This window comes from Haplochromis burtoni, unplaced genomic scaffold, assembly GCF_018398535.1.
Source record: "Haplochromis burtoni strain Fernald_Lab_line unplaced genomic scaffold, NCSU_Asbu1 Contig_34, whole genome shotgun sequence".
Taxonomy (NCBI): Eukaryota; Metazoa; Chordata; class Actinopteri; order Cichliformes; family Cichlidae; genus Haplochromis; species Haplochromis burtoni.
Window position 1 is genome coordinate 987,200 of NW_024582395.1, and position 24,709 is coordinate 1,011,908.

Below are 24,709 nucleotides of genomic sequence, written 5' to 3' on the forward strand. Positions count from 1 at the left end.
TTAAAAGGCAAAGAAATTGAATGTTCGGCAGTGGCTAAGTCAGCCATCTGATCTCAACCCAATAGAGCATGCCTTTCAGTTCCTGAAGACTGAAATGAATGCAGAAAACCCCACAAACAACCAGCAACTGAAAGCGGCTGCACTAAAGGTCTAACAGAGCATCTGAAGTGAGGAAACGCACTATTTGGTGATGTGAACGGGTACTAGTCTTTGACTGTAGAAAAAGTCCTCCTTTAATCCTTTTAAAAAGCTTTAAAGAAAGGGAACCAATATATAAATTATCTTTTTTTTTTTTTTTAATAGTAATTTAGCCGTTTAGTTCCATGAATGCTTATTCATTGACAACTATCTTGCGAGTGTCATCTTGTGTATTTTAGCAAATTTTGCAATTTTAACACAATGACGTTAATTAAATGCAAAGGCCCTCAGTATAATGTGACAGATACTATGTTTTGCCCTCTGCTAGCTAAAGCACAGCACTTATGGATCTAGTATACTGTATACACAGTATGATCTGTGAATAGAGTAGCTGTTTTGAGTGTTTTACAAATTACTTAGATTGTTAAGCTATGGAGTGAACACTGAATAAAGTGAATGGGGGATTTACAGCATGAAATATGCCGCTTATGCTGCTAACAAAATCATGCTGCCATTATGTGTGAAGCTGGAATTGAGGAATAGACTGTCCATTATAATGTAATACTTTCTGTCACAAGCTACAATTTTAAGATGGGTAATGGCACAACAGATGCTGTTAAAAGGGCACGGTCTAAGTATGAAGTGTCTGGTACAGTGTTGCATGTTCTCCTTAGATAGTTTGCAGGCATCTTAAACAATTAGCTCGATTTTGAAGATTATTTGTCACAACAAAAGGCTTTATTAGAAACACTAGTGTGCTTTTTTAAAAACTTTGAATTGAGCTCTAGTGGGATTTAAAAAAAAAAAAAAAAAAAAAGGTGATGTTTAACCTCCCGAGACCCGAACTCTTTCATGGCATGCATTTTTAATTTCTCTTTGCTATTTGGGCTGATTGGGACCTTATGAATGTAAAAACAAAGAACGTGATTTTTTTGTTTTAACCTTATTTTTGTTTCTGAGAAAAATCAGATCCACATATGAGGATATTTGCTTTAGATTTCGATAGAACAGTGGCAGTGTAATGTCCTCGTAAGTGCATATCAGGCCCTTGTAGAGCAAAATTTAGTATTCTGGTCTAGACAACGCAAAATGTGATGTCCACATATGTGGACCCAGGTCCTAGGAGATTAAACTAGACATATGTGATCTTAAACTTAAATTTGTGTGCAGGGTAATACAGAACATGAAGCAAAACACACTGATAAAGAAAAACTGTTTTTTAAGGCAACACGATTAAAAAAAACCCCATCAAATACCTCCTTTGGTAGCGGTAATAACAATAATACAAATATTTGTTGTTTTCCTGAATCTGGCATGCATGTGAGAAGCCTACAACCAGAAAAAGTTCCTTGTAAATACTCAACTTTGGTCTGGGTGATTTGTTATTCTGTGCACTTCCTCAATTAATGACATTTTACAAAGTTTTAAACAGAAAAAGTTGCTGACTGCATCTTTCCCCTCTTAGTGCCATCTTACAAATGCAGAAGTTGGTCTTTTAGTGCATACCAGATGGCACACCAGATTTCAGACAGGATGTCTCATATCACTGTTTGACCAAGCTTGTCACTCAAAGCCCTGGTTCAAAGATTCCTCTAATTCATGGCCTTCTGCTTAGAGCACTAAAAAGAAATGTTTTTCTGATCCTGCTAGTAGGGCTGGGCCATATCATACCGTTCGTGGTAATACCGGTATAATGTTAGGCAATGATAAGAAAAAGAAATATCGCGATAGAATATGGGTAAGACACGCATGCGCAGTGCCTTTGTTTTCATACGCACATGGCAGAAAAAGCCTGGCGGCGACGGAGAATGAGAGAGGCGAAAGTGGATCGTTGAATGAAACAGATGAACCAGAATTGGTTTGTAAAAATGCTGCAACTTCAGTGGTGTGGAACTGGTTTGGCTTTCGTCCGTCAGATACACACCAAAGCACAATTTTTGGTAGAGCATGCTAGCGGGCCATTGTTATTACTGTTTTCTTCGGAGTTGCTCTTCAAATCCTTTGATTTTCTGAAAAATCACACAATAATGATTTAAATGTTGAGTCTCATGCCTGTTTAAGCTACACATTTTCTAGTATGCACCTGTATGACAGAATGCTGAGGAACTCTTACATTAAGCCCTTTAGTACAGTACTAATTACGATATTGCCGTTCGTGCTGCCTCACTAGGTGAGGAAATTACTGCAATCAAGGAATAATCTGCTCTCGAAGTCAAGAGGCCATGCCCTAATGAAAAGTAGAGAGAGATGTGTACATTTGTGTATGTGGTGTTTTTATCTTTGTTTTTATTTTTTCTTTACAGCGATTATTCTACTCATGTCTCAACTCTGTTCTGTCTGATGTTGTTTGATTTCTTTTATGTTCTTTATTGTAGTAGTTTTCTAATTTGTCAGTGCAATGTATACGTCCTGGTACTGGGGACATAGCTATTAGTAATGAATGCACCGAGGGGTTTCCAAAGCACTCCTTTTTTCTGTTTTCTTTTTTTTAATAAACTGAGCTCATGGACATATAGCTTTGAGCACAAGTTTTATGCATTAGTGATGTAAAGTCACAGTTTCCCACTGAGAGGCTTACAGATAAACAATGAGATATGCCTGTCATGTCTTTCTTATAAGATTTAATGATGCACTATAAACATGACTATTAGTAAGCCTAAGAGCATAATGATAATCAACATCCAAGGCCTTAGGAATTGATGCCCTATACATCATATCACCGTATTCCTAAACAGAGAGACAGCTTCAGCTGTTTTCGTTTTTTGGTTTTTTTCTCTCCTGCAGGATAGGAAAGTTTCATTTCTGTCTTAATTTCTTAACTAGATTGCCTGTGTGATGTTTGAATGTACATACAGCCATCATAATATTGAAACTCTGTTTTTTCCAATCATGCCACCAAAACAACTTTTCCTTTTAAGGCATGGATACAGAATTTCTAGCTGTGTTGTCTGGTGGCTGGCACAAGAACTTTGGCAGTGAAGTCTTAGGGACTTGTTTTAGGGGCTTGAGTCTTCATGGATTGATTGGCGTTCCAGTGCACGAGTGGATACTCGCCTTGCTTGGGATCTCTTGGGAGGCAGAGTTATAATGCCTTAGGCTCTTTGTTTTGTTCCTCCAGCCCTTCTTGGCTAGCTTTTGCAATGTGGCAGGGCATCATGCCTTGCTGTGGACAGCTGCTGCTGTCAGGCGGTGGGTGTTCAGTGGTGAGGTGAGTGGTCAAATTATGGTTATTTTCCAACACCATACCCTCACTCTATAAGGTATGGTATAAAGTTTACAAAGGTCAAATGCAGTTTGTGAAACTACATGGGTACACAATCCTGCTTCCAGCTGGATTTTGTAGTATGCACACTAGCATGCTTTTCTGTTCACGCATGATCTAATACATACTTGAAGAGGACTGCTGAAGTTTATAAAGAAAAAGAATAAATTCTTTATATTGTCGCTAACTGTGTGTCTGTTTTAAAATGTAGGCAATTAGCTGCTTACAGTGAGAGCTCAGTTTTTATACTTCATTTTAAAAGTGTAACTAATGATGTCCATTACCCAAACCTCAGGTTTAATTTTCCATAAGAATCTCCTACATTAAATTATGTAGATGTGTTGGGTATTGCATAGTTTGTTGTAGTCTTTGTTTATTAGTGAATGCTAGATATATATATTGAAACACTTGTAATGAAATGTCATTTGTAAAACTAATATAGCCTGCCATTACAGCTGCTGTTGTGGATTGCCACAACCTTCACAGCCATCCTGCAGACATGTACAGCAACTTTAATAACTGCTGCCATTTATTTAGACTCTTTCTTTCCTGCCAGTCTTTGCAAACTAACTTAAATAATTTCTTCCTTTAAATTTTCAACATGTCTAAAAGTACCACCTCGGTACAAGACTGTTCAAAGAAGTCTTATCATTAATTAACGCTAAAATGTTAAATATGATTGCTGTATCTCTATCACTGGATAAGGTACCACAAGCTTTTAATGTGGCTGCAATTAGACCACAGATTAAAAAGCCGTTACTTGATCCAGCTGTTTTTGCTCATTATAGACCAATCTTCAGGCGTCCTCCTATTTCAAAAATTTTTGAAACAGCTAATTGATCATTTGCAGAGGAACAGAAGTTTCAGTCAGGTTTTAGCATTTCACTGAAACAGCACTAGTGAAGATTACCAATGACCTTATGGCCTCTGACAGTGGACTCATCTCTATGCTTGTCATGTTCGACCCCAGCGCAGCATTTAATATCTTTTCTCTGTCCCCTAGCCCCCAACCGGTCACAGCAGATGGCTGTCCCTCCTTGAACCTGGTTGTGCCGGAGGTTTCTTCCTGTTAAAAAGGGAGTTTCTCCTTCCCACTATTACAAAGTGCTTGCTCATAGGGGTCATCTGGTTCTTGGGGGTTTTTTTCTCCAAAATACTGTAGAGTTCTTACCTTAGTGCCTAAAGTCAAGGGACTTTAGGCACTAAGGCATATATCGAGCGACTCAGGCTCGATATATGGAATTATATACATAAACCTGAAAGGAACTGCACTGTGTGTGATGAATGCCTGTATCATTTAGAACACCTATATAAATTGAAATTACATTCATATTATTTATATTAAGAAGTTATGCGTTGATCCTGAGGGGTTCTTTAGATTAGGTCTGCCAGGCTCCCTGATTAAGATATAATAAGGCTGTAGAGAACCCTTTTTAAATGGTCAGAAGCAGTAGTCAAGCAATGAGTGTTAAAATCCCCCAAGACTCAGATTTCAGCCATACATGTCTTCAGTCATTTTTCTGATATTATGTATTAAACGTCATTGCAAATGCTTACTGGATGACTAAATGTAAAGTGCTTAATGGCTCTGACGCTTTTCCGTAAAGGCTGCTGTCTGTAGTTATCTATAGTTTGTGACCTTTGGAGAGCATTATAGCATTGGCCATATATGATCTTTTTTTTGTTTGTTTTTGTAAGTAATGCAGATTCTTTGTCTGAGGTTTTCATTAGCTTAGCAATACTGTATGCTAAAGTAGTAGAAAGCAATGCGGTCTCAAAGGATTTTTTTGGGCAACGCATGACTGAAAATGCCTTATTAGCATAAATTCATCTGTATTTTTGAGCGAGACGTAAACAAGCAATTGGTCAGGAAATTTCTCCTATTTACTAGTCTAAAGATTTGATTAAAGTCGGTCTAAATTTTAAACAGTTAACCCCCTTAAAGCTGAAAATTTGCACTTCAATCACTTCTTGATTATTTCATTTAAACTCTTCTGTGGTGGTACACAGAAAAATTACAAAAAAACAATCTTTGTCATTGTAAGTGGTGGGAGACAGAGTCTGCAGGCAACACAAAAACACCCAACTGACTAAAAGCAAGGTACTGATCACTTCTAAACGGAGCTGTGGGAGTCCAGTGGTGCAAGTGCAGTCAGTATCGTTTAATACAAGTCAAGACAAAATGCCATTGGTGCAATGAAAGGGACAGTCTGCTTCTGCTCAGCTGCAAGGTTGGTGAGATCAGGATGTCTATAGCCATTATTATACTGACTGAGTTGACTTTATATCACCAAGCAATACTTTTTTCCCCCTCACACTTAAATTTCTTACTGGTGTAAATAAGAGCTAACCTGATCATTAGATCTGGACACTCTATTTATGAATGTTTTGTTCCCATACTTGGATACACAAAATTCTCAAATTATGCAAAATGTATTTTTAATTAGTTATTTTAACCTTTTCTTTTTTCTTTTTTTACTTTTTTCTTCAGTATCATCTACTGTGCCATTTGTTCCTGTCCTGGATTTATTTAGGGCTTTTGGGACTAGTGGACATTTCCTGCACATGTTTGTGTTTTATATGCATCAAAACACACTTATGAGACAGAAAGATTGTACTGGAGGTTTTCACAGGAAGAATAAATGTGCTACTGCAAACACAAGGACTGGCTGCTCCGATGCTAAGAGACTCCCCTCCAGCCACTGTATGTTTATGCTTTAAGAGCATAAAAAGCCTGTGGTGGCCTTTAAAATGTTGGAATTGAATTGCTCTCGAGCTGAATGTGAATAACGACACATATGAGTTTGTGTTAGTCATCGTCAAGCTGAAATTATGCTTTAAAAATTCACATCGAATTGGAATGTCTGTGGAAAGAAGATTTTAGTGCTACATCTTTTACATTTAAAATGTGGAATTAACATGTCTATGTTTACATGTTCTATGTATGTTTATTTATCCGCGCCCAATAACTTAAGATGTATGCTTGCGTGTATAAGTATGTAGGTGTCCTTTAATCAGGACAGTGTATGTGGGGACAACAGTCAATAGCTGATATCTGCAGCAGTTGGAGTAGAGGTAATAGGATTAGTGTCAGACTCGGATATTCAGCAGGCCCATTCCCACCAAGCCAGCGTAGCTCTGCCAACAAAACATGCACACATATAGACCCCCTCTCTTGCATAATATCCATTAGCCACACTCTTATATATGCTTCCATAATTACTGGCATAGGAGCAATTCTTTGCCATCCTTATTCTTTGATGTTCATAATCAGTCTCAACTTCAATCTGATGTGACGCCTTGCATTAGGGCAATGCCCCATTATCCTGCACTTTTACTGGAAAAAAAAATCCCATGAAAAGAGCAAATTCAACAATTAATCTTTATGTGATTTTGTCTTTCCGTGCTTATAAGCATCATACTTTCTAAGTGGGATTTACTTAAACCACAATGCCTATGATTATTGTATTGAAGGACCATCATTCATGGCAGCATTTTTTTTATCAGCAGTGAAGGTTTTTGACACATCATGATTATGCTACACTTTATAGAATGATTTTAATCTCGAGTTTGGTCTTTTAATGTAAACTGGATCATCTTTTTTTTTTTTTTTTTTTTTTTTTTAACAGTCTATTCAGATTGATGGTGTTTTCCATGAGCTCACCCACTGGTTTTAAGTAACTATAGAATGAAAAATATCTTTTGCAGCACATAAGAAAATATGCCTGTGATAAATTGGGGACTTTTTTGTATATAGATTCGATCATATACAAGTATGCAGATATTATTCACAGATACTAAAATGTATGGCTTAAAACTTTTAAGCTGCCAAGTTGTGAATAATTTACTACAAGTGGTTGGCATTGTTTGCACCGTATGCCTAATGCAACACACATTGTTTGACACAGACAAGCCCAGTGATAGGTCTGTTCATCCAGAGACACTGATGAACGTAAAAATAAAAGAGACAAAAGTATTTTGCATGTAACATATGTCACGTTTCAATTTAATTCAATTTAATTTATATTTCCAAATTTAAAACAACAGTTGCCTCAAGGTGCTTTAAATTGTAAGATAACGATGTTACAATAATACAAAAAAACTCAGAGAAAACCCCAATAATCATATGACACCCTTTGAGCAAGCTTTTTTTGGCAATTGGTGGGAATGTAAACTCTTTTAATAACAACAAACCTCCAGCAGAACCAGGCTCAGGAAGTGGAGCCCATCTGCTGCGACCAGTTCAGGTGAGGGAACGAAGACAGGATAACGACGCGCTATTGAAGAGAGCCAGAGATTAATATCAACTAATGATTATAAGAAAAGTTGCGCGTGAACACACAGTGAGTTAAAAACTTATGTCTTGTCACATAAAGTACTGTATATAAGCAGGAAAGTACTAAATCATTTGATATCTGCTGCAACATTTGAATGGTAGTGTCAGAATTTGGAGTAAACAGTGTACCTGTAAAAGCATGGATCTATCCTTGTGTTAATGGTTCAGGCTGGTGCTGGTAGTTTAATGGTGTGGGGAATCTTTTGTTGGCACACTTTTGGGCCAGTTGAGTGTCTCATAAATTCCTTTATGGACCAAAATGTAGCCATCTTCTCAAAGTGGTTTCTTGAACACAGTGAGTTCACTATACTGAAACGGACAACAAAGTTGCCAGATCTCAATCCAGCAAAGCATCTTTGCATTGTGGTTGAATGGGAGATTCTCATCATCAGTGTCCAACCAACAAATCTGCAACAAGCATAAGATGCCATCATGTCAGAATCGTTGCGGAGAAGCATCTTATTTAATCAATGCCACCAAAAGTTAGGGTTGTCCAATGTGTCAGGTATGGAAAGCCCTTTTCCCAGTAAAAAAAACCACTCTGTTCCAACTAAAGAACAGCTGCATACAATAACATTAAGTAGCCCTCTGTTCTGTTTAGGTAAGCCACTTTACACCTAGAAGTGGGGTGACATGATCAAATAATTTCATGTTCCAAACTCTCTCAGGTGTGCTGAGGCTATATTCTTCTCCAGCCTGCTGGCACAGATTAGCTTATTTCCCAGACAAAGGTGTATGGATAACTTCCAAGCAAATATTGAGTAGAGGCTAAATTACATGTTTTTGGCATGGATTTGTGAAACTGTGCCACCTTGAAAACAGTTGTTCGTGTGACAACACTGGTTGCAGAAAAAAGATGCAAGCAAAAAGGTGTTTGGCAACCTCTCTAAGTAATGTCAGAACAGATGGAACAAATGTAGGCTTTTTATTGGGTATTTTGCATGAGGTAAAAGCGGACTGCCGTGGGTGCTTAGGATCATTATTATTATCATTATCGTCATAATTACAGTTTTTTCCTTCAGAGCGTATCTCGCCTACTTCTCCATTCTGTCTCCTTCTTTTTTTCCCCCTCTATATCTTCTCACTAGACATCTACCAAACCTTTTCCACTTCCTTCACATCTCATTTGTCTCTTCTATTCATCCTCCCTCTCATTTATCTTCTTCTGTGGCATGGCGACCATTGCTTCTTTATCAGTGAGCTGCAGCAGGAAGCATGTCACTCTCCCTCTGTCCTTTTCTCTCATCATTATTCCTTTTCTTTTCCCCTCAAACTTTACTGGTTTCATATTTCTTTCCTGCTTTTTATGTTGTGGAGGGATTTTTGTTGTTGGGGTTTTTCTTTTGTTTGTTTTTGGCTTGTGCGCAAGGTTACCTAATATTAATACAGATGCTTTTTTTTTTTTCTTTCAGTTCATCCTTTCAATCAGTTTTACTCGTAGTTGTTTTTACTATACCTATTATTTTGGCAAACCATGTTTACTTTTTTGGTTATTGCACTTGCACTTCTTACTCTATCATTTTCTTACTTTATCTTTTTCCCACTTATCCAGAGCCCCCAATTACTTTGCCGTTTCATCTTCTTCACAGTACAAACTCCAAAATTGAAACCTTGCCTCAAATGACCTGAACCAATCATATTTCACATAGTTCACTCCCATCAAGCAACTGAACAAATGACATAAATGAGAAATGCTTCCAGTTTACAAAATCACCTTCATTATGCAGTATTTGTGTCCTGATGGGATTGTTTTTGTCTTCCCTTCTGTTTATTAACAGAATGGCTGAAATTGCCATGCTAAGGTTTATACACCAGATTTGGACTACCTGCCAAGAGAAAAATAATGAAATAATAAATAGAGAAATAATGTTGCTTATGAAAAATGCATTTAATCCTCAATGTTTGGGGAAGCACATTAATGTAATCACTTTACATTTGTCTAACGTATTACTGCTCCTAAATTCAGCACTCAAAATGCAAATGTTAATCAAATATATGTCACTTGCAGTGCATGAGTTAAATGATCTCTATATTGAAAGTCATACAATGTGGTTTTGTGTCTTTGTTTTGTTTCTTGCTTTTTATACAAGATGGTGTAAAAATCACCTAACTTTGATTAACACAGAAAGCTGTATAGAAATGGCAAAGTATCTACAAATCAGGAAGTGCAAAGATCTCCATATGTCATTAGGAAACTGCTTTGTGCTGATGTGTGTGAAAATGTAAGTTTTAAAGGTAGAATTATCAATCTAAGTGTGTGACAGCGCACCTCTCGGAGTAGTGCAAAAGTCTAAAACGTGTCCAATGGATTACTCACTTTGAACCAAATAAATACTGTATTATTTTTGCTTTTAAGTGTTATGCATAATACATTATAACCCAAACACTGATAATGCATGACAGAAAATTTACATGCAGAAAAAATAAGAGAATATAAGTTTACTTTTTTTTTAATGTATATGATGGTATTTGTTTAAGACGGCGATGCCATTAAAACCTGAGTTGACAATAGCTTCTGTTAAACAGCATGATGCTTTGAGTCAAATTTGACCACTTGAGAGCAGCTTACATGTCTAGTTAGAGATTCTAAAGGCGACGAGCTGGCGAGGCTGCAGATGATGTGTTGTAAATTAGCTGATGAAATTAACATTTGCCCGCAGTGTAATCCACTAAGCCCGGTGCTGTCAGCATCTCCTTACACAATACAGTTCTTAGTTTACACTTCAATACATCATGCAGGCCCACAGTTCATTACATCACACAGAAGTCGGTGTATGTGCTCACACACTCGCGCTCCTGCGGAGTATTTGTGTGTTTGCAGTTAGACATGAGGCACCACGGGATGTGAGATAAAAGCTGGAAAAGTACAGGTTATTGCATCATTAACTCCCGTTAGCATTTGTCTGCCTGACTTAGTTTCCTTTCATATCCTCTGCTACAGTACAAATGTGTTTTTCGACTGAATAGAGTAGTCTGTTGTAGTAAACTGTAAGAGTGGAAATAGGAGAGCAGGTCTGAGAGATCAGAAAGTTGAGGATCTAAAAAAAAAAAAAAAAAAAAGGCTTACTATTGTGAAATCTGTGAGATTATTATCTTTGCAATATGTCCTTGTTAATCCCAGTCCCGAAACCAGTATTGGCAATCATTGTACTAATACTATTTGTCTTTGTGTGAGCCTGTCATTCAGAGAGCTTTAAGGATCTTGGTCCCTGGTACACATTGTGTGAATTAAGTGTGTTTAAAGTCCCTCATTGGCCAATTTTAAATAACACTGATGTTTTTATAGAAATAACTGAGAACTGTTTGCTTTGGAAAAGGACAACAGTAGTCTCGGGATTACTTTAGAGATGAGGGCTTTTACAGCCCCTGTCATTTCAGCTGTCTCTCTTCAACTCTCTCATGTTTCCCACTCATCTCTTTTCTCTGTCCTGAACAATGAGGTAGAGCTATGATTGCCCACTCTTGCATCCCACGTCATCTTGTTTTTATCACTCACTGCCTTTATGGGGTTCTTTGAACCACATTACTTAGCCAGTTCCTGGTACTTAATTCCCATGCATGACGATTCTTTCCCTCTTTTGTCATATTTGTCTCCTCGTTCCCTTATCACATTTCATTCCTTTGTACCCATCACGTCTACACCTTTTGTTGCCTCGTGTCACCGTTATTTTTTTTCTTCTTCTCTTGTCTTCTCATCTCCGCCCTTGTTTTTCCCCCTGTGTTGACAATGGGTCGTGCATACTGTTTATACTGATAGTGGCAACATTGTAAACTGCTTTTGATCAGTGTTGCTATGTGCACAGTCTCAACACAGCATGTCCTAAATACAGTCCATTGCTCTATCTCAGAACTTTATTTTTTGGGGTACAGAAACATTTACACCTCACTATTACCAGGTTGGCCCCCCATTTTCCTTAAGAACGGCTTTGTTTCGTTTGTGGGACATATTCAACAAGGTGCTATTCCTGCGCATCCACAATTTGATTTACTGTTTCTTCTAAGCCCAAATGTGCTTTATTGGATGGGAGACATGGTGATTGTGATGAATTCATTGTGAAACCAGCTTAAGAGGAGTTTTGTCAGGGATGTGTTATCCTGCTTGAAGCAACCATCAGAAGATGGATACACTGCGGTCATAAAGAGATGATGATCGCAGCATAATAGAGGTTAGTTGTGGCATTTTAACAATGTTCACTTGGTTGAAAGGGGTCCGAAGTGTTCCAGGAAAATACCCCGCCCCCCACCTCACTATTCCACCACCAGCAACAGCCTGAACTGCTGATACCAGGCAGGAAGGACCCATGAGTTCATGTTGTTTACGCCAAATTTCTGTTACAACAGAAAATGACTATTCTTCTGCTCACATCACTTATGTTACTTCCTCTTTGTGCTGGACGCGGGAAAGGGGTTTCTCTGTATCTCTCTTTTTCCATTCATCAGAGGCATCGTCTGTTCTCCAATTTTTGGTGAGCCTTTGCAAATTTTATCCTCAGTTTCCTGTTCTTCTCTGACAGGAATAGGAGTGTCACCTTGTGTAGTCTCCTGTTGCTGTAGCTGATCTGCTTCAAGGGTCAGTGTGTTGTAGGTTCAGAGTTGTTCTTCTGCACACCTTGGTTATATCGAGTGGTTATTATAAATCTAGTAGATCAGCAATTTCCAAATAACTCAGACCAGCTCGTTTGGCACCAACAACCATACAAAGTCACTTAAGTTAACTTTCTTACACATCCTGATGCTTGGTTTGAACTTCAACCACACAATCAAGACCATATCTACATAAATCCATAAGGTTGCTGCCATGTGATTGGGTGATTATATACTTGGGTTCATTAGCAGTTGAACAGGGTTAACTAATGAAGTACCTTGGCGAGTGTACATTCTGTTTATTTTCTTAATTCTATTCACTTATCAATTTCTCTTTAATCTTTATTAATAATACAAATTTAATAATAATTATAATATTAATAATTTACACTACTTCAGCAAACTTTCATCCACACCCTATCATATGCAAAGACTTGAATTGTTTTTCTGGCATTTTTCTAAAAAGCTCATTTAGTATATATGAAGTGTGCAGTCCTGATAAGGGGCTACATTGCTGCTGAAATATTGTAATCTCTACATACAGACTTAATTGCTTCTATTCCTGTTTAACCCAAACTAATCTGATATTTACTGAGACATATGAAGAATTGCATTAATAATGTTTTCCCTAGTTTGATCATAGTAGATGCTTAAGAGGACCATAGTGATTAAAAATGTATTCAAGTGCCATGATATGTGGCTTCTGACGCACACACCCATACACACAAAAAAGACCTTAAAGATGTTGTGGTATACAGAGAGAAGGTAATTATGCAGCTCAGATGAAAGCTTTTCCATTAAGCCACTCTGCAACATCCACTCTTTACTAGTTTGATAGCATTGTAATGACGAAGACCAAATTAGTATGACAAGTATTGTTTCCAGTGATTGGCTAGAGACTAAGATTTGCCACTGCAATATTGTGCTTCTCTAAGGACCCAGAGTTGTTTTTCAGTTGTGGGCTGATGTGATTAAGAGTGAACACGCTCGCCAAAATGTCAAGTTTGTGCTAGGTGATAAAGGAGATCACAAGGAGAGGTTTTTTTTTTTTTGAAATTCAAGATACTCACCTGCTTTGAAGCAACAATGATAATTAATCTGTGGGGAAATCATAGCAAAAAAAAAAAGAGCCAGAATACGTGGAAATGTTACAAACAGTGATATAGTAAGGTACCCACACTGATTAAAAACATATAAGGGTGACTAAAATTGTCTTTATACATTTTATTAGACGCACACAAAAAGAAATCTTCAAAACTTGACTGCATGCGTGGAAGTTTTGTTTGTGCAGTGGTGTTAACAGAACTTGTATACCTCTCTAATTTATTTGCAGGCCGAGTCCCGGCTTTCAGGCTTTTGCCATCTGTTGTGTTTGCCTCTGCTTCATTTCACAGAAAATAAATGACAGTGTGCAGGTTTACAGAAATGTGTTAGCTGTAGTCCACCATTCAAGTCTTCTGTGCTTGTTTTTGGGTTTTTTGTTTTTTTTTTACACTGTTGTCAATTATTATTTTTCCAGCGCTTTCTTCGGTATAAGATGAATGACAGTGACTGTGAATACTGAATTATTTTTCCTTGTGTACGTTTTCTGTTAGTTGTATATGTCAGAGTCGCCACACGTAAAAGGTTTCTGTTGTATTTTCCTCCTTTTTTGTAAAAAAATATCCACAGTGCATTTTCAGTGAAAGTCCTTTACACACCTACTTACACACATTGCAACACATAGCAGGCATTAATAAAATTAAGAGTAATTAGTGGATTTGCCTTTTTTGTCAGGCAGGTCATTTTATGGATTATGTTGATATTCTTTCTTTAAGTGAATCAAGATTACACTTTCTTTTCTAATTAAGATACGCTTTCCTTATTCTCTAGGTGTAGTATCTCTCTGTAGTCATGAATTTTTGTATTTCATCCTGTTTTGTTTCTGTCACATACTTTGTATATATTGCTCTGTATCTCTCCACTATTTATAGTGTGCAATACCAATAATCCTGCGTCGTAAAAAGGAAATGTGTAGTTGTCCTTCAGAGTGCTAAGTATTCATATAAACCATTAAAAATTCTGAAAACTGGAGTAAAAACTTCTATACCGAGACAGTAACCAAAAAATAATGGCCTGGTGTAGGGCAGCATCTCTTCCAAAAGTTATTAGATCATGAAAATGAAATAGAGTCTGAGAGGAAAAAATCAAAAATCCAGATCTGAGTTTGTACCAGATCATTAATCCTCCCTTCAGTTCAAAATTGGATATTTACTTACTGTATCTTGAGCAGCCTCTGAAATGAATGTATGGGAACTGTTAAGACCTACATTACAACCATGAGCAGCTGATTTGCTGATGTTTTTGTTTTCTCCCAAAGCGCTGCCTAACAGACCCTTTCTCAGGTGGGATCACTAATTTTTCCACTCTCCATTTTCTTTGTCCTCCTGCAGTTGGCCCTGGAGGATCCGGTGCACAGCGTTTCTCTCCAGCAGTTTGTCTATGAAAAGCTGAAGGCGCAGCAGGCCCTGATGGGGGACCAGGGCTTTGGAGCCCTGATGGAAACTGTGGACACGGAGCTCGTCAGGCAGCTCCAGGAGTTCCTCCAAGGCCTCTAAATCACATCTAAAGTCTTCACTACCTTACAGAAACGTCCTTGCCTAATGCTACCCTCTGACCCCATTTTTGAAAATGTACTGGAAAGGCTAACAATCTGCCTGACATGTGGACTCCTAATTCAAACCTCCCCAACCTCTGCCCATGCTATGCCTTATCTATATTCAAAACCTAGCCTTGTCAACTGTCCTCAGCTAACACCCCATGCCCCCACCGCCCCCCGCCCCCCTCTCTATTATCTTATTTCTTGTCCTTCCCTTTTTTATAAAGACTGGGTTTATGTGGGTCAGAGTATCTTCACGTTTTTAAAACACCTACATGACAACATCAACGCACTAGAGCTTCCACTCAATACTTATATTTTTTCCTCACTTTTTTTGGTTTTGCTGTGAAATAGGTAGAAAATTGAAAAAGTTAAATTGAAAAAGTTAAATTAATGTTGTGACGGTTGGGGAGTATGGGGGTGGGGGAAGAATCATCTGCAGTGCCAGAACAGGAGCCTCGGACTATTTTCTATGGAAAAACATACAGATTGTAGCAGAAAAGGGGATAAACCAAACCTGAAGGACCTGAAGCAGTGTTTACAGAATCTATTCTTAAAAGAGAAAAAAATGAAATGTAATTTTGTATGTATGTAAAGTATGGATGATATTCTGCCTGACATTATTTGTAGTTTGTTTTTACATCATGTTAATTTCTCTACAGCTATTTTTTTTTAATAATAATTTTGTCATAACCTGAGGTCAAATTGAAGTAACTACTGAGAGAACTAAAGTGTTTTTTTGGTTTTCTTTGTATGGTGGCTTAGAGTTTTGTTTTTTTGGTTTTTGATTGCAGAATGGGGGCTTTTTAAATGGTTGATTTGTAAAAGTGCTGAACTATGTTTATATATACATACCGCTGCTAATTGATGGTGTGTTGGAGCACTTTAATAACCAAAACGGTCACATCTTTTTCATTCTTTTCACGTCAGTATACTTAAAAACAATTGTAGAAGACCTCAGAGTAGTGCGACAGGATTGTGCATACTAGGCTGAAGTTGCATTAGGCGCATTGAGAGCCTTATCTTGATTTGGTGCTACATCTTCATTTTGACTTATTCCAAATGTGACATGCTGTTAGGTTTCGTCATCACTTTAATTTGGAAGAATTTAATTCTGGCCTGTGCGGCTGTTATCAAGTGGCTTTCAGAGCCATTGAAAAGAATCACAATGCATCACTGGTGGAAAAGAAGTTAGCTGTCCTGCAGTCTTTTTATTTTTGTTTCTGAATTGGCCTGTAATTGGCGTGATAGTTTGATATATTTGATTTGAGAGGAGTCATTTGTTTTTGTGTTCTATCTTAAAATGCTTAATAAATAGGAACAAACCTATTTGATAAAGAAAAGTAATAAATTACTGAATATTGGCACTTAAGTATTTAATAGTTGCATTTTTACACACACAGTAGGAAACATTGTCTAAACTATGTCGCAATTTTAGACTCATTTACATTAGTTTTTTTTATGGTTTAACAATTTGTTTTCTTTTTTCATCGTGGTGCGTGTTAACCTTCTCGGGAAAGCGATGGCCCTGACATTAGCTCCTTTGACACTGTGATAAGAGTTGAGTAGCAGTCAGAATTACAGCCTTATGCTTTCAGCCTTACCTGCCCGTGAAACACAAGACCTTTTTACTATTATGTTGACTACTTAACTAGTTCAACAGTACAAGATTTCTTCACTTGTTAACTCTTGATTGAAATTATTAAGTTTGTTTTCAAAACGACATAGTAGAGGAAGTTCTGGAGCTATAACTCTTGGTTATGTTTTCATGGGGAAAAATACTTATATTCCAAAGCCTTCAATAAAATGCAGTAATCAGCCAGAATAGTTGTCTTTGTATTCCCAGTGCTTATTTTGTGTAACTGAAAACAGTAGTCCCTATTGAGTTTTTGATGTACTTTTTTTGTTTTGTTTTGTTTTTTTGTTTTTTGCAGTCTGATTCTATTGAGTGCATTTTTCTAGCAGATCAGACATAATTGTCCTGCAGATAATGCAATGGACTTGGAAGTTGTCCTTAATTCTGGAACCTCAAGGACTGAGCCACTGATTGCAGTGAAAAGGAGCACGAGTGGGAGAGGCTGAGGACACTGAAATATGATGGTAAGCATAAGGTTTAGATGTATCCTCTCTTGAGAGTACAGCATGACTGATGTGCAAACTCAAGTCAGTTTGGTAGACGCTCTTTTTTTTTCTTTTTCTTTTTTTTAAAGGAAGCTGTCAGTTAGAAAAATGGGGCAATAACTACTGAGAAAGTACAAGGAAATGAACTGGCAATTAGTGGGAAATAGAACTAGATCCTACAGCCATGCTTGTGGCTCTTTGGTTTGAGCAATAGAAAAAGTTCAATTCAGTTCAGTTTTATTTATATAGCGCCAAATCACAACAACAGTCCCCTCAAGGTGCTTTATATTGTAAGGTAGACCCTACAATAATACATACAAAGAAAAACCCAACAATTATATGACACCCTATGACCAAGCACTTTGGCAACAGTGGGAAGGAAAAACTCCCTTTTAACAGGAAGAAACTTCTGGCAGAAGCAGGCTCAGGGAGGGGCAGTGATGCCAATGCACAGAATAAATATGACTTTATGATAGTTTTATGAGAGAGTTCAAGTGATGACTGAGATTACTACAATTCATTCTGGGGAATAAATTGAATTAATTTTTGTACAAAATTTGTTCACCCTCACCAAAATTATTAGAAAGTCATCCACGATATGCCTTTTGACTGGTGTGCTTCTGTATGGATCTGTGTGAGACAAAACTGTAATACTTAAAAAAAAAAAAAAGCAAACGCCAGGTTGAAAATCTCAGGTAACTGGTAAAATTAGCTGACTAAATTCGAACAAGCTTTCAAAAGTGGTGACCCCAACGATGGGTTTAAAGCATTTGATTACACTTTTTCAACATACTATTTTAAAATGTTTGCGCACATTATCATTATTGACCTATAGCACAAACCACTGCTGTGGAATGTCTACACTTTAACTTTGAAATACTTAAAGCTTGTAAAATCAACCAAAAACTGAGGATTCTATTTGACACAGTATAAAACATCAATAAGTGTTTGAGCTGTCACTTGAAAAAGCATCAAAAGCAAAAGAACAACTTCAGAAAAACTTTGGGGTGGAAATTGTTGACGCTTAAAAAACAGGAGATGGATATACAAAGAACTGGAGTGACAAGTATAATCAGGAATTCAATATTATTCAGCCATAACAATGAGCCTGGCAGGTAGGAAGTCAAAGATTCTGAAAGATTGTAATGAAAAGAGGAGTGAAGTGTGTCTAAAGACCCCCAAAACAACTTCCGAGACACTAGTAAATGACTTAGCCTATTGGGAATTAAAATCTCTAAGAAGACAATCACTAGAATCCTGCACACATTGACACGTTCAAGCCAAACTGTTGTATGCAAAGCACAACCTGGAGAACGATTACAGTGCATCTGGAAAATGTTCCCAGCACTTCACCTTTTCCACATTTTGTCATGTTACAGCCTCATTCCAAAATGGATTAAATTCATTTTTCACCTCAAATTCTACATGCAGTACCCCATAATAACAAAGTGAACAAACTTTGGTTGAAATTGTTGCAAATGTATTTAAAAATATTTAAAATTAAAAAATAAAGACAAAAATTTGTTGACAAACCTTGGCCCCAGTGTGAGGTCCACAGCGCTCTGGAACAAGTTATCATCCAGGATGTCTCTGTACATTGCTGCATTCATCTTTCCCCACAGCTCGATGCTGCCACCACCATTCTTCATTGTAGGGATGGTATTGGCAGGTGATAAGTGGTGTCTGGTTACCTCCAGACATTACGTGTGACATTAAGGTCAAAGACTTTCTTCGTTTTTACCCGACATGAGAATTTTGCCTGAATGGTGGATTGCTGGGAAATGGGTGTCCTTCTGGAAGGTTCTCTTCTCTCCACTGAGCAATGCTGGAGCTCTGTCATCGACGGGTTCTTGGTCATCTCCATGACTATGGCGCTTCTACTCAGATTGCTCAGAGTGGCAGGTGGTCAGCTCCTGGAAGAGTCCTAATGTTTCCAAACTTCTTTTCATTTATATATGAAGGCCACTCTTTGGACCTTCAGAATGCTGCAGAAATGTTTCTGTACACTTCCCCAGATCTTTGCCTCGATACAATCCTGTCTCAGAGGTCTACACACAATTCCTTGGATGTCATGGCTTGGTTTGTGCCCCGACATGCAATGTCAAATATGGGACCTCATATAGATAGACATGCCTTTCCCAATCATGTCTAGCGAACTAAATGCATCACATCTGACTGATCATCAGTAGAAGCAGGATGTCCAAAAAAAAACTAGGATGCTTGAAAAAGTGGTGTTAAAAAGTCTTTGCTCTATTTAACAGCACTTTGGAAATACTTGTGCCATTAATTCTGTTTTCATCTGTACATGCCAAGAAATTTAACATTTTTATACGCCCACTTTGTACTCTTCTATCTATATATAGGGTTTAAATTATTTGAGAATTGATGTACTCTATTTTCAGTTGCATTTAAAACAGCACTACAGCTTTTTGCTTTTTTTTTTTTTAATATGCATTTTTTAATGCTAAAAGGCAGCAGTGGCAGGAATTGGCCCATTTGTCTTAATTGGTAGAGAATAAATGTACTTCTGGCTACTGGTCACTTGAGTGGCTTATAGAGTGCAGAAGGGGTGATTAAGGATTCTGCACCCATCTTCACTTCCCACCCTGCCTTTCTTCCTTGCCAGCACTATTAATCCAAGGGACTCGGCCATTCATCTTTCTTCTCCCACTCTCTTTCATCCTATTGCTACTAGTTAGTTCTGTAGAAACGGATAAGAACCACAGGTAGACTTATCCGCAAAGCATTTTGTTAATTATCCTGTGGTATGCATGACAGGAGACCAGGGAGGATTAGCTCTAATCAATAATTTGCATTCTTCATTGGATTAGCTTCCCACTTCAAAGATTATCATTACACAGCAGCATGTTAACTCTAAAACTTTGGTAATTGCTAATTTTCTCATTTAAGTCTTCTAATTTATGTACATTTATCATTTCATTACCCGGGATCCTTTAAATATTCATTTTTTCTGAATGAGGAAAAAGAGGTAAAATATAAAAAAGCAAAATAAATTTAGAAGCCCGGTGCAGTGAAGTTTTCTGCTTCACTTTATTTATTTTCACTGTTTTGGTACCTTTTAAAAAAAAATAAATAAATTCTCTTCAGAGACAAAAACCACAGTGTAGACTGTTTTAATACTTGCATTGCACATTTGGTAGCAATTAACTTACAAAAATGCTGTTGAAGGCTTTTTCAAAGATAGCAAGCGAAGTTTAAATATCTTTAATGTTTTTTTGTTTTTGTTTTTTTACCTTTTTTGCCTTGCTCCAAGTTGGTTCTGGAAATGATATCCAGTCTCATTAATCATAGTAAGTATGAAGCCACAGCCAGCAAACATTTACCTGATCTTAATGACTGAAGGGGCAGCCCTGGCACAGTCCTAAGGCTACAATTTTTACACTTTGATTGTATTAGCTTAAAAATAAATGAAATATAATAACTATTTGATACATTTTTGTCAAACTGCTGAAATGCATTGCAGAATCATGTTTATTTCTTTACACATACCTGTTTTTGTCTATAACTTGGATATTCGTGACAAGTCTGCTCACACACTCGACATCCCTCAAAGCCATGTTCCACTTTAGAGCCTAAAACTCTAAAGATGCATGCACTGACCACAGGGTACCCATATTCTGATTGCTGATTCCAGCAGAATAACATGCCAGCTCACATTGATCATCTCAAACTGGTATTGTAAAAGTTCACTCAAATGGCCTCCACAGTCATCAGATCTCAATCCATTAGAGCCCCTTAGAGATGTGGTGGAACAAGAGATTCATCTGTGCGAGGCTGTCATCACTGTGGACCAAAATCTCTGAAGAATAGCACTTTGTTGAATGTGGCCTTGAAAAGTTAACGGTAGTCCTATCTGTCAATATCACACTTTTATAGTTTATAGTTTTATAGTTTATAACTCTAATAGTCAACATCCACTAAATCCAATAGGTGTTCTATGTGCAAAATATATTTGCTTAAAGCATACTTTAAATATGTCCTTCCTTTGCCATGCTTCAACAGCTACCTGATTGTGTCATTTTGATTGTGTGCGGGTTATGTAGAAGAAAAGTATCAGTGACAGCATGTGGGTGAGCGCCCATTTGTCTATGCATTGATTCTGATTAGAAGTGGCGGTTCTTGTCTGCCAGTGGAAGCCTGTAATTAAAACCTGAAGTTCTTGGCATGTGCGATCATTATGTGGCCATACTGCATGTCTTTCAAGTAGGTGTATGTGCACTCATCGTATTGATGACTCAGTGTCCTCGTGTGCTCCTGTGTGCGCATCTGTGTGTGTTCGAAATCTCGCTTCTGTTACAGGAATATGAAAAGTTTGCTGATTGAAGTGTCACTTTGGTCCACTGATTAATGAGATTTTTAGGCAAGTGTGACAGTTGTATGGAACCTACCAATCAACCAACCAACCAGTCAGTGCTCCCTATTCAGAGAGCACTGACATGAGATCGATTACCTCGTGTAGAAATAGCGCCAGGTGGGGGGAGTGTGTGTAAAGTGGACATGACTCTGTCACATTAGTCACAGCAATGATAATGCCATTTAGCATCCTGACCAAATTATTATTTTGGTAAATTAATAATTAATATATTTTGAATAACAGAGTGACTATCTTTGAAGTGATGGTTGAACTGAAGAATGAATTTAATAATACCGCTTTAGATTTTTAAAGCAAAACAGAATAATTAATGAAGGCCTACTTCGATGCAATTAAAGCTCCACAGTTTGAAGTATTTTTGTATTTTTATAATCGTTGATTTGTATTTTGTTATATCAAGTGATTTTAATTACCAATTTGGGAATTTTATTTTGCTCATATTAATTATGTTTATTTTATTGTTTATAAAACTTTATTTCTGGTTTAGTTTTTATCAATTTTGATTTGTTTTTTAACTTTCACTACTCTGTGAATTTACCCAGTTGAGGTCGACAAGATACAGCTTATTAAAGATTCGTTTATATGGATGATTGCAAACGCCTAGACGCTATAAAGCTAGCAGAAAAGATAGTATTCATTGAGTGAATGTAATCAGCATCATCACCTTAACTAGAAGTTGATGTCCTCACCTGACCAGACATTCACCACAATTACTATAGGTTGCTCTGCTCCAGTCCAAAAATGTGCATCATTTAAAAAAAGAAGCTATAATTCAGCAGCATGTTATGTATAGATCCAATATCTGATTTAAAAACTTATAACTTGACTTTTAAAAAAAAATAAATCTCTCTTCTTCCTCTCCTGTCTTCTCTGTCTTGCATCTTTCTTTACCTCTGTTTCACACAACAACATGTTTTTTCTCTCACTGGCAAATTCAGCAGTTGTCTGCTAGCAACACATTAGCTAGCAGACACCTTTTGTGACAAACTGCCCAGAGGTAGTTTTTGTGTTTGGTGATATTTGTAGAGCTGTTTGAAAATTTGCATTTCATGCTCAGTCTTGTTCTGGAGCACTAGCTAAATGTTACCAGAGCTTTATTTACATCTGCGCCATGAACGGATTACCGCAAAGACAAGGAGAACTATATGTTCTGAAGTGTAAGCAGCTGTGGGATGTACTTATTTTCTATAACTCATATCTCCATACTGTCCAAGAAAGGGACACCAGATTGCAGAGCATGAAAAAAATGAACTAATTTGACAGTAATATGCGTTAACCTGCCTATCAGTTGTAATTACTCAATAATTAAAGGCTCCAAAAATGCTGTTGTGGATAATTAAAGCTCCCTTCTTCCCCTGATCTGAGGCGTGATTTAAGAGGTTCAAAATATGTATTCCTATACAAACATAACGCTTCACGAAGGCAACTCACTCAGTTATGTAGACATCCCAGTTTTAACAAACATGCACCAAAACCTCATCATCCTTGTTGTATTGACAAACCTGACCAAACTGACAGAGATGAACTCTTAACACATTTTCTTTATTCAGTACTTTTAGCTCATTTTTCCTCCTAAAGCCGTGTGTGTGTGTTTTATTTCGTTTAACACAATGTTTCTGTCTTTGTTTTTCATTTACGCTAACTGAAATCTTGCAGGATTGTGCCACTATTTGACACTTGTGCAAACGAGTACATGCCTTCTTAGATCATCATTACAAGTAAAAATAGGCTTTCACAACCTGCTACTCATCAGCAGTACGGCAGCATAATGCAAATAAATATTTAATGAGAGCTGAAACTACAAGACAAAATGTCACAGGAATTCTGTCAAAGACCAGAGACAGGAACGCAGGAAATGGAGTTGTACTGTTCTACTTCACGCCTCAGAGTATCACAGTACATTTTACGCTGCAGGCTGTAAGAAGTGAAGCCAACGTGAAACCCACAGGTGGGGACTCCAGTAATAATGCAGTCTTGTTTTCATCTTTTGCCTCCCTCTTGCTCATATAGAATAGAGTAGTAGTTATACTGCAGTCATATTACTGCCACACTTTCTCTCTCTTATCAACACATTGTCAGTTATCTCAGGATATGACTCAAGACTTTTTGCCTTTGGCTGGTTATCAACCCTCAGTACCTTATGAGAGTAAAATATTTCCTTAGCAAGTGCCAGAAACAACTCGTATATTAAAGCAGTTTTTGTTTTTTGCTCATCGTATATTTCGTATATTATTTATTATCTAAATTAGGAAATGTTATTGTATACTAGTCTTTATTCAGGTGAATCTATTTGGAAAATCTGCATTTGGGCTGCTAATGGTTTATTTATTATTCAATTATTATTCATTCAATTTACAATCCTGTGGCCTGAAATGGATTTAGATCCATTATGTTAAGGTTTTCTTTCCACTGAAGATAAGTGATATATGGAACTGACCACTGTATCGATCATCTGTAAAGCCAGGGGGTTCTTGTGACCTGTACAGCATTAGTAGGCTATTTTCTTTCTAATTGAGTCACTTAATTTATGTGTTGTTGTTTTGATCTTCTTTTCTCCTGACTTAGGTATTGACAAACTAATCCATCTCCGCAAGCCATCATGGCATCGGCTGACATTAAAGGTAAAACAAAAGAGTGTTTCTCGCCTTACGCTAGTGAGAAAATTAGGAAAGGCGATGATATGAAAATGTTTTTAGTCAAGGTTTCTGGATGGAAGTAATCCATTTTCAGCTGTGAACAAAAAGACTCCCAATAGCTGCACATTAATGTTGATGTCAAGCAACATTTTAGTTTGAGTCCAGCGCCCAGGGCACAGTGATAACAAACTACCTTTTCCCTCACTGTATTAAAGAGTCGTTTCATTTAGAGAAGTCATTGAAAAGCAACACATTATGACCTATTTAATGTAAAACACATATGTAGTACTGTGGAAGTGCTTCAGCATTGAATGTTTGGAATTTTACCCACCGCACAACATCATTTTCCAACGTCAGCGCAAACATACAGCAAGAGTAATAATGACAAGAAGAACAATGATTTTCCCACAGCAGATTTGTGCCATATGTGGAGCAAAGCAAAAAAACAGTCTTGACTTTAAGACAGTTGGCAAATGTGCTTGTTCACAAAGGCTTAAAATTAGGGTGTTGAAACTCAATAGGAAGAGATGATTAGATGCAATCAAAATGCATGTTATGCATAAAAACAACCTAAAAAGCATCAGGCTTTTTAGGTTGTTTG

At 37.3% G+C, this 24,709-nt stretch overlaps 1 protein-coding gene across 1 annotated transcript in view; it reads left to right on the forward strand.

Annotated features, from left to right (window-relative positions):
* ipo11 (importin 11) overlaps window positions 1-16,785 on the forward strand; it is a 119,321-nt gene extending 102,536 nt beyond the window's left edge. Inside the window, exon 30 of the mRNA XM_005918993.3 lies at window positions 14,753-16,785. Coding sequence (XP_005919055.1) covers window positions 14,753-14,917 — 165 coding nt within the window. The 3' untranslated portion in view covers window positions 14,918-16,785. The remainder of the gene's footprint in view (window positions 1-14,752) is intronic.
* The last annotated feature ends 7,924 nt before the right edge of the window (window positions 16,786-24,709 follow it).